General features: G+C 38.0%; 1 protein-coding gene across 4 annotated transcripts in view; it reads right to left on the bottom strand.

The window, feature by feature from the left end:
• LOC141909362 (alanine--glyoxylate aminotransferase-like) overlaps positions 1-13087 on the bottom strand; it is a 172198-nt gene extending 159111 nt beyond the window's left edge. The window contains exon 1 of one of the 4 annotated variants that reach the window (XM_074799807.1): positions 13028-13087. Coding sequence is in view for 2 of the 4 variants with exons in the window: in XM_074799806.1 (XP_074655907.1) it covers positions 12660-12815 (156 nt within the window). In the remaining 2 variants the exon portion in view is untranslated. Of the gene's footprint in view, positions 1-10983; positions 11099-12659; positions 12986-13027 lie in introns of those variants that run through there. The other 3 variants (XM_074799810.1, XM_074799806.1, XM_074799808.1) reach the window with 3 other exon arrangements.
• Positions 13088-13294: the final 207 nt, after the last annotated feature.

Below are 13294 nucleotides of genomic sequence, written 5' to 3'. Positions count from 1 at the left end.
ATATTGTATTATTCAACGCCCCCTGGTGGCCATATAGAAAAAAACAATGAACTTGAAACTCACCCCAATCATAGAACACGTTATACGCTACAACTTTCTAATTCATTGTTGTAACAAAATATGCTTAGGTAACAATATAATGTCGAAAAACTTTTTCCCACCTACGAATGAGTACTAATAACACCAAGATGGCCGCCAATTGCGTCATAATTGGCGGATCAAAAATACCTATCTCAGGTATAAAACATCCCTTTACAAAGAATACCCATCACAAATTGCAATGAGAAATGGCAAACCAGTAGGAAGCTACAGGACCTAGAATTCTGGCCAAAATTGACATTTTTGGGCACTAAAAAGGTCATAGGACGGCCATCTTGAGTCAGATGGACCCAGTTTTTCTTATGCTGATGGGCCCTTGGTAGATTCAAATATATTCGAAAGATCGAGGTAATTGATCATATCGTCTTCAAAATCTCCATCGTAAACTTCGAAAATGTGTAAAAAGTGCTGATTTTGGCAAACAACAATGGCTGCCAGGCGGCCATCTTGATTCTGATAGGGCCAGTTTTTGGGCTGAAGATGTGTCTAGGGTAGATACATGTATAAACCAAATATCAAGACATTACCTTGAAGCGTCTTCAAAACTTCCCAAAATAACTGGATTCCGTCTACGAACGGACGGACCACAGACGAAAAGTGAACGCAGTAGCCCGCTGGGACTAAAGTCCCAAGTGGGCTAAAAAATGCTCACATAAAAAAACGTACCGCGATTTTACATGAATTGGCTCAATGCCAACCTCATACTGCTGACAAAGGTAAACCAAAAAGGTTGTTAAACTGAATAAAAAATTGAAAGTTTTGTTTTTAACGAGGTCGGAGATGTGCGCAGATCTTGCGCCGCCATTTTGGTTCCATTCTGTTCGCTCTTTTGTTCGTATTCTTTGTTAACAAAATTGCTATTCATCAGTCTTCTAGTTGTAACAAGTGTAATTACAAGTGTTACATTCGGTAAGTGTTATTGTATTTACATGGTATTTGATATTTGCAGCCGAGTTGCTTCAATTTTAAGGCCTATTTGAAGCAACATCAAATTCAATGCATTTTATTGCTAAAATAACACTTAAAATGATTAGGTTATTAGTACTATTATGTTGTAATGATTACAAATTGATTGACTCAGGTTTAATAGCTGATATCATGGATACATCATCAGGTTTTAGGGCATTTTGAGATAGTACTAGGCTGCTGCCTATGCTGTTGGACTGAAAATGAGAAATATCCCCAAAAATTGCGATCCCAGACAAAAAGAATAGACTTTAGCTAGACCTTAACTGACTCATTACTATGATCTCTATGAAGTTGATACAATTTATAAATACAATTATTATACCAGTTTATTCTTTTTTAGGCTTGTCACAGCAATCAAGAAATTTCATGAGTAAAGGATGTTGGGGCATGTTCTACAACAGTAAAACGTCGAAGAGTGTGATAGCCTATAGGCCTATCACTTCCCGAAGCTTCACTCGATTATATCCAGTCAGGACTTATTTACTGGTGACATTTTTAGAAGCTGTACGGATGATCCCTTCTCATAAAAGACTCCAACAATGATTGAGTTGTTAATGAGGGAATTGGGGATGCATCAAACTTTGGCTTAAACACGCTAAAATATAATAATTCTGTAGTTTTGGCAAAGAATTAAACGGCAGTTAAAACCTGTATACATAACAATTCATATGTGTGTCCCCTGCTTTAATACAGATCTTGCCATTATCTATGTAGTATGAAAGGATATATTTTTGTATTATGTGATACTTATTAGAAATAGAAAGTAAAAGTGTGGATTTTTCTAAAATTCTTAAAAAACACTTAGATGATGTGTGCATATTATTCAGGCATTAATCATACAGATATTGCTTTGTTTATTTGTTAATAATGTCTTCAAGATAGTTCAAAATCGTTGTTATCAATCGAAGTAATGCTTTTCAAACGACTTGGTTATATATAAATATTATATGATCGGCGAGTTATCAATATGAAAAATGGCGACAGTAAATTTCAATTTTATTACTTTTATAGTTTATCTCAAAATCTATGAAAACTGTTTGAAATTATGTATTGATTTTTGTTTTGCTACTAAAGGAAAAGAAGTTGTACATGTAATTCTCTATAGTTGTCTCAGTATAATATTCTCACCATCCGTTGTGCAGGCATGCTGCAGATATATAGATATGGGTACAAGCCGGGCTCTGCACCAAGCACGCACTAATCGGAGGGTTTTTTTTTTCTGTTGATTTATTTTATTTATTTTTTTTTTTTACTTCACCACCGAAGGTTGTCGTTACACGACCTTACCTCCATCAAACCAAAGCCACACTGAATCACTTCCGCATAGGCTACTGGCAGCGCCGCGTGGTGAGAATAGTATAATATTCACACCATCCGTTGTGCAGGCATGCTGCAGATATATAGATATGGGTACAAGCCAGGGCTGCCATTCTTATCACACCTAATAGCCTTAACTCCCCTAATCCCCAAACAACCCCCCAATCCCAACTCTCATACCCCAAACCCCAATTATCATTATATCCCCAACCCCAACTCTCAAAACAAATCCAACCAACCTCCAAATGTCGAGAAAGACAATTAAGGGTGGTAGTAACCCTACGAATCCAGCTGTTGGCCGAACAGTTGTTTTTTTTTTCTTTCTAAGTTGAGTTTAGTTTAGTTTAGTTCAGTTTATTGCTCCATATAAAATGAATATAATGAACACAGATAGTACATATGAGTAGTGAAAATACAATCACAGTGACAAGATGGTAGCATACAAAATACGTACACGAACCCGTCCAGCTTTACATGTAACACATTAATATTGATAAGTGGTTTCACAAAAGACCGGTTGGTCTAATAAAGACTGATAACCCGTATACATACTTCGTCACACTGAATATTGTTTGCAAAGCTTATAAGCTTGGTCTGTTTAAGAAGTAGCCAGGAAGATAACGTTGTCTAATTTGGTTATAAAAGTCGCACTGGAAAATAAAATGATACTCGTCACCCAGTTTGTTTCAATTACATTAGGTGCAAATTCAATCTTCCCGGTTATTTTGTCATAGCGACCAATTTCGATTGGGAGCTTAAGGTTTGAGTACCTAAATTTACGGATGGGAATGAAATTTCGTGTAGATAAAAAAGGAAAATACTTGGCCCAAATCTAGTTTAATATTCCTATATATCTATCATTTGAATGAGTTGTTTTGAACGGTTTGCCATTTTTGAATAAATTATAAATTGGACTTGCAGTCTTGCTTAACTATTCGACCAAGGTATTTGACACTTGGGAAATTTTGATGGGACCAGAATTCACAAAAGCCGCAATTTTTGCGAATAGATTTGGCAAAAGTCATCCATTTAGAATTCACATTATTTAATAAAATGTTAATGTTATTTGATAAAACTTGATACAGTTTACCAAAACACCGTCTCTTGTCTTGCGACTAGATTGCCCCAGAATGTATTACCTGACCTTGATTATTATTTCAAAGGGGGAAACAACCTAGTCATACCATTTGGAGTTGACCGCTTGAGTTTGAGTATACACTTGCAAGGGAATGGACTCTTTCAACACAGTGTACATCCTCGAAAACCCAAACCTCAGCCCAAAATGTTAGAATTGGTGCAAACATAGAGCCAAATAACTTAGGAGCTACATCCAGATCCAGTAACAGTTCTTTCACCATTTAAGTACAAACATAGACTTTCCTTGGCATGTTCACAGATACTTTCCTTACACTTACTAAACGACCCAGTGTAGTTAAATATTATCCTTAGGTATCGAAAATCTTAACAGTTTCTATTTCATTTATGTCTCTACTCTTTAGAGGCATCTTTAACATTAATACTATTAGTATTAGTTTTGCTAAATCGATAGCGTCGTTTCGCTCTTCTAAAATTTCTCTGATTCAGTTTTACATTTGCATTATAGAATACCGAGTCCTTGCTTTGTGTACTTCTTGACCCTTGTTGTTGATTTTAAACCTACCCATTGACGCTTCAGCTGCTTAGACCAAGTGATCACATAACCGCTTATTCGCAACGTTACAGTCAATTTTATTCAGTGATATATCTGATATTATATCATCTAAGATTTCTGAGGAAAAGATTCTCAAATTGCCGGGTTCAAGGGATTCCACTTTAACTTCTCTTTATTCCTTTAATTGTTGAAACGAGGGGAAACATTACACTCGATACGGTCCAATGTATTTAGAATACACTTAATTGGGCAGTGCACATCCGAAAACATGAGATTAAACTCTTTGACTTCGAACTCAGCACACTTTAGGATGTGGGGCGAGACAATGAAGTAATCTATGACGCGCTGGCTATTCCCTTTAAGACATGTATAAGCACCGACACCTCTATACTTACCAATTCTGCCATTTGCAATACGTAACCCGTGAGTTTTGCAGAAATCAGACAGGCGATAACCCCAATAATGAACGTGTTATCTTTGTTGAGACGCTCAAGCAGAATATCTGCTTTCAAATTAGAAATATCTACATTGGATTCGTCAAAGAAGTCCTCAGCTTCAAACCTTTCAACGTAGAAAGCGAAGACTTGCATTTCTCTGGTGTGCGTTTTTAGATCTTAACAAATACAAATATGAGTTATTTAAAAATTGGGTTATATCGGTACTTAATTCTTTAAAAAAAAAAAAAAAAAAGTGAGGGCCACTGAATTTACTAGACTCGGGCGGGATAAGGGTAAAAACTCTTAGTTAGAACCACTTAAATGCTTTGATATCTTGATCCACTGTATTATATCACTAGTTTTCTTAACAGGATGTAAATATATGACTTCCAGTTTTAAATGCTATGAGTATTCCACCAGATTTTCTGGTACCCATATTTGAGTAATTAAAACAACAACTTGAAAATCAAGTGATTCAAGAAAATTTGGAAACCCATATTTCATCTAGAGCAGTCAATTTAGTTTCCGTAAATATAAGTATATCAGCATATTTACACTCAGACATAAATTCTTTACAGATGATTTTAGATTAGAGACCACCATACATTTAAACACAATATTTCTAGCCGTTTGGATTTCTATCTAGCTCTGCGTGTTCATATTGTTCCATCAGGGCTTTCGTTAAGAACAGCGTTTGCTAATCTAATCGAAACGCTCACATTTGTCTTAACGTCGTCGGATTTTGGCCCGGTCGGATTGGGCTTATAAGCATGTAGCGGTTCTTCCGGAGATATGATCACAGTTGTAACTCGCGCGGTAAGGAATCGATCGGTTTTGAATATCCGGGGTTAGATTTCTCGAATGCAATTCTTATTGCCCGGCTGCAGTCAACGCTAGTAGTATCGGACCATACATATCTGTATTCGGCTGTGTTGCATCTGGCCGGCACGGTGGTTGTTTTCGGTTGAGCGGTTGGCGATTTACGGTTTCTCTAGATATAGAAACTATTTTCCCTCTGATCGATTTGAACACAGTGCCCTTGTGGATTAACTTAACGTATGTGACATAGGCCTAGCACTTTGACTGCGGATTACTGCTCTTAATTTCGTTAAGCTTCTCGAAAAAGCATTTTGCGCTTATAGCGGATTTCTCGTGGAAAGTCTCTGATAACTCTAATTCTACTGTCCATGCTGTTTTCTCTCGCTAAGTAACAGAATCACTAGGGATTGACCAGGCGATCCCTCGAGACTATCATATACGAATATAATAGGCTATAGATTAACTGCCAATGCATCGTACAAGCGGGGCCAAATCTTCATAACCAAATGCATAGAGAAAAAAGGACTGCCCAGCCAACCCCTAGTCAACATGACAAAAGCCATGTAAACGGGCAGCTAAGAAACCCGCGACTAGAGAGCTGACAGGAACCCCAAATACTTAATATATCAAACTACATAATTGGTTGCATAATACAAGACAGGATGCAAAAGAAATCATTTCTTCCAATCACCTTTCCCATCTACCTTAAAATTCTGTAACACAATGAACAAACTGTTCGACATCTCTTAAATAACTTGACTGGCTATCCTAAAACTCTTGTTTACATGACGGTGGTTCTGAACTCAATGAAATCAACCGTTACAAAAATGATCTCTTAGAATAATACATCGCAAGATGAAACCCACAAATAAAATCAAAAGCAGACAGCACTACCTAAGTTAGATCAGCTAAAATAAAACTTAGCCACACTCGCTACGCACCTGGAATAATACTATAAACTAGGGGTCCAGGGACACCATGCCCACTTAAGAAGTGGTTCCAAATGCTAAACAATCTTACAATTTCAATATTCAACGCCCCCTGGTGACCATATACAGAATCCAATGACCTTGAAACACATCAGCAGCTACGATTTTGTAATTAATTGTGATAACAAAATATGCCTCGTTACCACTTTAATATGGAAATACTAAGTTATTCTACTATTTAACGCCCCCTGGTGACCATATTCAAAACCCAATCCCCTTGAAACTCACCACAATCATAGAACATGTCACGAACTATAACTTTGTAATGGATCATGGTAACAAAATATGCCTAGGTACCAATATAATAAGGAAATACTAAGTTATTCTACTATTCAACGCCCCCTGGTGACCATATAGAATAACTAATGGCTTTAAAACTTGCCACAATCATAGATGATGTCATGAGCTACAACTTTGCAATTGATTGTGGTTACAAAATATGCATTGATACGAATATAATGTAGAAATACTAAGATATTGCATTATTCAATGCCCCCTGGTGGCCATATACAACTAGGGGTCCAGGGACACCATGCCCACTTGGGAAGTGGTTCCAAATGCTCAACAATCTAACCATTTCAATACTCAACGCCCCCTGGTGACCATATAGAAAAACCAATGACCTTGAAACTCACCACAATCATAGAACATGTCAGCAGCTACGATTGTGTAATTGTGATAACAAAATATGCCTCTATTTAATATGGAAATACTAAGTTATTCTTCTATTTAACACCCCCTGGTGACCATATTCAAAACCCAATGACCTCGAAACTCACCACAATCATAGAACATGTCATGAACTACAACTTTGCAATTGATCATGGTAACAAAATATGCCTAGGTACCAATATAATAAGGAAATACTAAGTTATTCTACTATTCAACGCCCCCTGGTGACTATATAGAAAAACTTATGTCCTTAAAACTCGCAACAATCATAGAAGATGTCATGAGCTACAACTTTCCAATTGATTGTGGTTACAAAATATGCATAGGTACGAATATAATAAAGAAATGCTAAGATATGCATTATTCAACGCCCCCTGGTGGCCATATACAAAATCCAATGACCTTGAAACTTACCACAATCATAGAACACGTTATGAGCTACAATTTTCTAGATGATTGTGGTAACAAAATACGCTTAGGTATCAATATAATGTGGAAAAACTTTTTCCCACTTACGAATGAGTACTGCTGACACCAAGATGGCCGCCAATTGCGTCATAATTGGCTGATGAAAAATACCTGTCTCAGGTATAAAACATCCCTTTCCAAAGAATACCCATCACAAATATCAATGAGAAATGATAAACCAGTAGGAAGCTACAGGACTCAGAATTTGGGCCAAAATTAACATTTTTGGGCACTAAAAAGGTTATAGGACGGCCATCTTGAGTCCGATCGACCCAATTTTTGTTATGCTGATCGGCCCTGGGGGAACTCACATATATCCGAAAGATCAAGGTAATTGATCAAAGCGTCTTCAAAATGTCCCTCAAAAAGTTCAAAAATGTGTAAAAAGTGCAGATTTGGGTGAACAACAATGGCTGCCAGTCGGCCATCTTGAATCTGACAGGGCCAGTTTTTGGGCTGAAGATGTGTCTAGGGTACGTACACTAGATACATGTGTAACCCAAATATCAAGACATTACCTTGAAGCGTCTTCAAAACTTCCCAAAATAACAGGATTCCGTCTACGGACGGACGGCCGGACGACGGACGAAAAGTGAACGTAATAGCCCGCTGGGACTAAAGTCCCAAGTGGGCTAAAAAGATATAATATATTTTCTGCATATACACGAAAGGATTATGCCGGCTGAAAACAACGAGGGTGAAAGGTTGGGGACTCGCCAAAGGGATCGAACATGGCCAAAATATACAAACATACACCTCTCATAGAAAGTTTAGCAACAGTATTTTCCTAAAACTATTACTGTTACTTTATATCTCCATATGACGTAGATGATCACTTCACGATCTGTCAGAAACACAAAAAATCTTCTTCCGTTACGAATATAGCTTTATTTCGTTCAGCAGACAAATATAATTTTCGGCTAGCTGGTTTATCCCTGTCACGCAGGTTCCAAGGCTAGATCTCAAATCAAGCCTATATACAATATTATAGTCACTGTAAGTCACTGTACAGTTGGTAAAAGCAACAATAACAAAGCAAAATAGGGATTTTTAATAGTGTCAGCTCAGTGAGTTTCTTTCCAGTAAGTCTGTATGATTTAAGACAATGTTTCTCTAATAAATAATTAGATAATTAATATATGACACCCCGACTGTCTTAAACACTGTAGTATGATAACCTGGAAACGCATTTGTTTTGTTAAATCCTTCCTTACTATTAACGGAATTTTGTCCGCAAAATTAGCTTTGCTATAGAAGGACAGATTGCTGTCCAATAAAACGCTCAAAGTATTTACAAACTCAACATAACAGAGCTCTGGCAGAGGGTGAAAAGACGAAAACGCAACATGCGTATGAATGCGATAAGTGTATGCAATCAGCCGCAACACCAAATTCTAACAGAACCTCTAGCACTCCTCTCGCAATGTCCAAAACCTAGGGCAAACTAGAATAGAACACAAGCTTTCTGGAACTCATCATTCACTACCATGCTCCATTTTATATTCGAAAAACAATTCATCAACCACAATTGGATTACTCTCTAAATTCGAACCCATCGTCCCATCTCATTCGTTCTAATCATAATTTCAAACCAAATCGTCAATCCCAAATAAATCCGCACTATCAATTTCTTTCCTCTTTCCCACTTTCTTAATCTCTTATTTCCTATATCCTCTCACAATAGAAGATTATCCTTACAAAATCTATATTAGCAGTCAACAGCAAAAGGCAGGTCTGAATGCTCTCAACCGAAACGCACAAACTCTTACAAACTTAGCATAATAGAGCCGACCGAGGGGAATAGACGAATCAATGAAAGGCTACGCGTACATGCGTATTCAATGGGCCGAGAAATAAAGCTAACTAAAACCTCCAGCCTATATACCTATACCATCACGCAACAGACCTAGGGCAAACTAAAATAGAACTAGATTCCAAATCTACTTCCGAACTGATTCTCCTCTCTCAACTTCTATGATCAAAACAACTCATCATAAATAAATCTCGACTGTATTTCTTTTTCATTTTTCTCACATCTTTTTTTTTCTTTTTTTGCTTATTCTCTTAATCTCCTATCCTCAAGTTCTCTTATCTTCTATTACTCAACATTTAAAATCATCATTCTCCTTTCAATTTCAATCTCCGGTCTACTACCAAGTAGACCCACGACGTATGACCAAAACGTCAGATTCAAGCCTCCGGTTTGCTAGTCAGGCAAACTCACGGCGTTTGACCAAAACGCCAGGCTTTAGCCTCTCGGTTTGCTGGTCAGGCAAACTCAACGACGATACCCAGAACGTCACGCTACAAATACATATCTCACAAGCCTACGTGGATCCACTACGAGAGTAAACTCACGACGTTTGACCAAAACGTAACAGACTTGGCCTCCGGTTTGCTGGTCAGGCAAACTCACGACGTTAGACCAAAACGTTAGGCCAGAGCCTCTCGGTTTGCTGGTTAGGCAAACTCAGCGACGATACCCAGAACGTCAGGCTCAAAAAACTTAGAAATTCGCCACAAACAATACACACACGCACACTCGGCCAACATGAAAGAGACACGTCATGCGGCTTTGAAAACCAAAGCCACACTGAATAACTTCCGCATACTCGCAGCGGCGCATGGTGAGAATAGGTATCTTATGGGAGAGGTTCCTCAAACTCGTTATAGTTCCTGGATGACGTTGGCTAACAATCTGGGAATCGACAAATATGGACGGGGTTTGGTCAGAAAAGGGTCGGATGAGGTTGGCAAACGGTCGGGGAATCGACAAATATGGACGGGGTATGGTCAGAAAAGGTATGGTCCTAGGCTATTAGGCAGTCGGCAAAACGTCGGCATTATGTCGGCAAAGTGACGAAAACTGAAGTCGGGCCGACTACTACCCGACGAGCACGCCCAACGACGGGACGACTGCGACACCGACTAAGGGTCGACCATCTTGCCAACTTTATTTGGACGTCGGGTCAACTAAAAGTGTTGACTGGCATATGTCGCAGTTGTGGCACCGGTGGCTACGCCCCTGGCTCGTATGTAGGCCTATCAGTGTGTTAACAGTTGTGTATACACTTCTATATACGTATGCGGGCACAGGCCTACACTACAGTGACATAGTTCTCGGCGGTGTTCATTCAACGTGCATTTGTTTACAAATACAGCAGAGCATGCGCACTGCGAACAAAATGGTGGAAACCCTCTTGTAAAAAAAAGCGCTTTGCCAGTGCTTGTTGTCTAACAATTCAATTCTTTTTTATTGAAAGTTACCAAGTAGGTAAGTAATTTTAAGTTTCAAATAGGATGGACAATACATTCAGAAAATCTGTTGGTTCAGAGAGACCATTATTACAGTGTAAATTTATACATTTGGTTTAGAAGCTGTCAGTTGCCGAATTAGTTAGTTACCTAATCGTTGGTGGTAAGCTTTTTATAATCGGATGGGCTTATACCAACGTTAGGGATGAGAAGGGCCAAAACAAGGTTGAAAAAAGTAACACTTCAAAAATATACTTTCTATCCACTTCAGTCCACAATTAATCACAAACTTAATCAGGTAGGCTACCTTTTGAAATAATCCAATTTTATGTATGTTTCGAGCGATTAATCAACATTATTTTGAGAAATTAATTAATTTTTCCACAAATTTCGCCATTGGCCGCCATTTCTCTGTATTGCATACATGTGGCATGATAGACAAGGTGACCTTGGTACAAGGATTTACATAAAACTTTCAAAACGAAACGACAATTTTTATTTTTGATAGCTTTCAAACTTATATTTCAAATCTTCGTGTTTTCCACAATAAATGATGAAAAAATTAATTCTAGTTGAAGAAAATGTGAATAGGCCTAAGTGTTGATTTCTTAATTTTTTCAATTTCGTCGTTTCGTTTCGTTAGTTTGTGTTGTGGTCCTGGCCTCAGTCTACAGGTGCCAGCACCCTCCACACGTTTTCAAAATGGCCGCCGTCGAATCGACGGAAATTTACTCTCACTTAACAGCCGATTTGCACATGGATTAAGATCGTCAGGTGAGGTTTTATGGGGATCAAAAAAACTACGAATCTGTTGTGCGTTGATTAGGCCTACAACAAAGATTAGTCAGTAACCTGTCTGTGGTTTAGTTTCACGATCGGATATTTTCACAAACCACAGTCAGGAATGGGAAGGTCATTTTTCAATGAAATCTTCGTCAGCCAATTTGACTGAAGAGTAGGCCCTAATTTGCCTGGCATTTCATTGTCTCTTAAGATATCCGTCTAATTTTTGTTGTTATCGACGCACAACAGATTCGTAGTTTGTCTGATAGGCCTACCTCTAACACCTCACCTGACGATCTTAATCCATGTGCAAATCGGCCGTAAAGTGAGAGTAAATTTCCGTCGGGTCAACAGCTGCCATTTTGAAAATTACTGGAGGTGCTGGCACCTGTGAACTGAGGCCAGGACAACAGCACAAACTAACGAAGCGAAACGACGAAATTGAAAAAAATGAAGAATATAACACTTATTCACATTTTTCTTTTACCAGAATTTATTATTTCATTATTTATTATGGAAAACACGAAGATATGAAATATAAGTTGGAAAACTATCAAAAATAAAAATTGTCGTTTCGTCTTGGAAGTTTTATATAAATCCTTGTAGGTCCCCTTGTCTTATCAAGCCACATGTGCAATACAGAGAAATGGCGGCGAATGGCGAAATTTGTGGAGAAATTAATTAATTTCTCAAAATAATGATGATTAATCACTCGAAACATACATAAAATTGGATTATTTCGAAAGGTACCTGGCAAGTTTAATTAAGCCATTAATTGTGGACTGAAGTGAATAGAAAGTATATTTTTGAAGTGTTACTTTTTTCAACCGTGTTTTGGTCCTTGTCATCCCTAACGTTGATATAAGCCCATCCGATTATAAAAAGCTTACCACCAACGATTAGGTAACTAACTAAACAAAGATTAGACGGATATCTTAAAAGACAATGAGATGACAGGCAAATTACTCGCGAGTCAAATTGATTCACGAAAATTTCATTGAAAAATGACCTTCCCATTCCTGACTAAGGTTTGTGAAAATATCCGATCGTGAAACTAAACCACAGTCAGGTGACTATTGCCGAATCTGAATGAAGATGAATTTTATTTGACGAAAATAGGCGGAATATATAAAATACACATATAATAATAATAATAGGGGCCTAAATAATCAACAGAATTACAAGAATTAAAAATCCTACCTTCAGCATTTCAGGATGCATGTGTCCAAGTATAGGCAGGGCACCTGCTGCGAGGACACGTGGCGGGCAGTTCGCTGGACCTGGGCCCATCAACAATTTGTTAGGGAAGTTTAAGGGATTAAAAAGACATTGCGCTGGGGCATTTATCTGTGCCATTTTCAGGTGGTAGAATTCGATATTCGTTGAATTTCTGTGACTACGTAGGCCTCTAGCTACAGCTATTCTAAGTCACGGTGAATAATTATGCCAAACCCGATAAAACGCCCCCAAAGTGGCTAAGCAGCGATAAAAAGGCACCGTGGTCGCCATCTATCGTTGATAATGCAGTCGATTTAGCCTAATTTGATTGCGAGGTTATTCAAACCTACTTGACATATGAGTTAAACTGCAGCGTCCCGTGAGAGGACCTGGGCCTGTGACGGGACATGGGTCCTCTCACGGGACAGATGTAGAATTTTTACATGAAACGTCGAATCCAATGCTAGCGGTTTCGAGTCCTAATATTCTTATGTATTCTGCCTTAAGCGATTATGAATAAATAAATTCAACGATCGATTGTAATTATTACATTTTCCATTTTCATTTCATTTATAAATAGATAAAAGCCTACCGATAAATTCTTATTTACCTTATTT

This window comes from Tubulanus polymorphus, chromosome 7 (genome assembly GCF_964204645.1).
Source record: "Tubulanus polymorphus chromosome 7, tnTubPoly1.2, whole genome shotgun sequence".
Lineage (NCBI taxonomy): Eukaryota > Metazoa > Nemertea > Palaeonemertea > Tubulaniformes > Tubulanidae > Tubulanus > Tubulanus polymorphus.
This window is presented reverse-complemented; position numbering and strand designations above follow the sequence as displayed.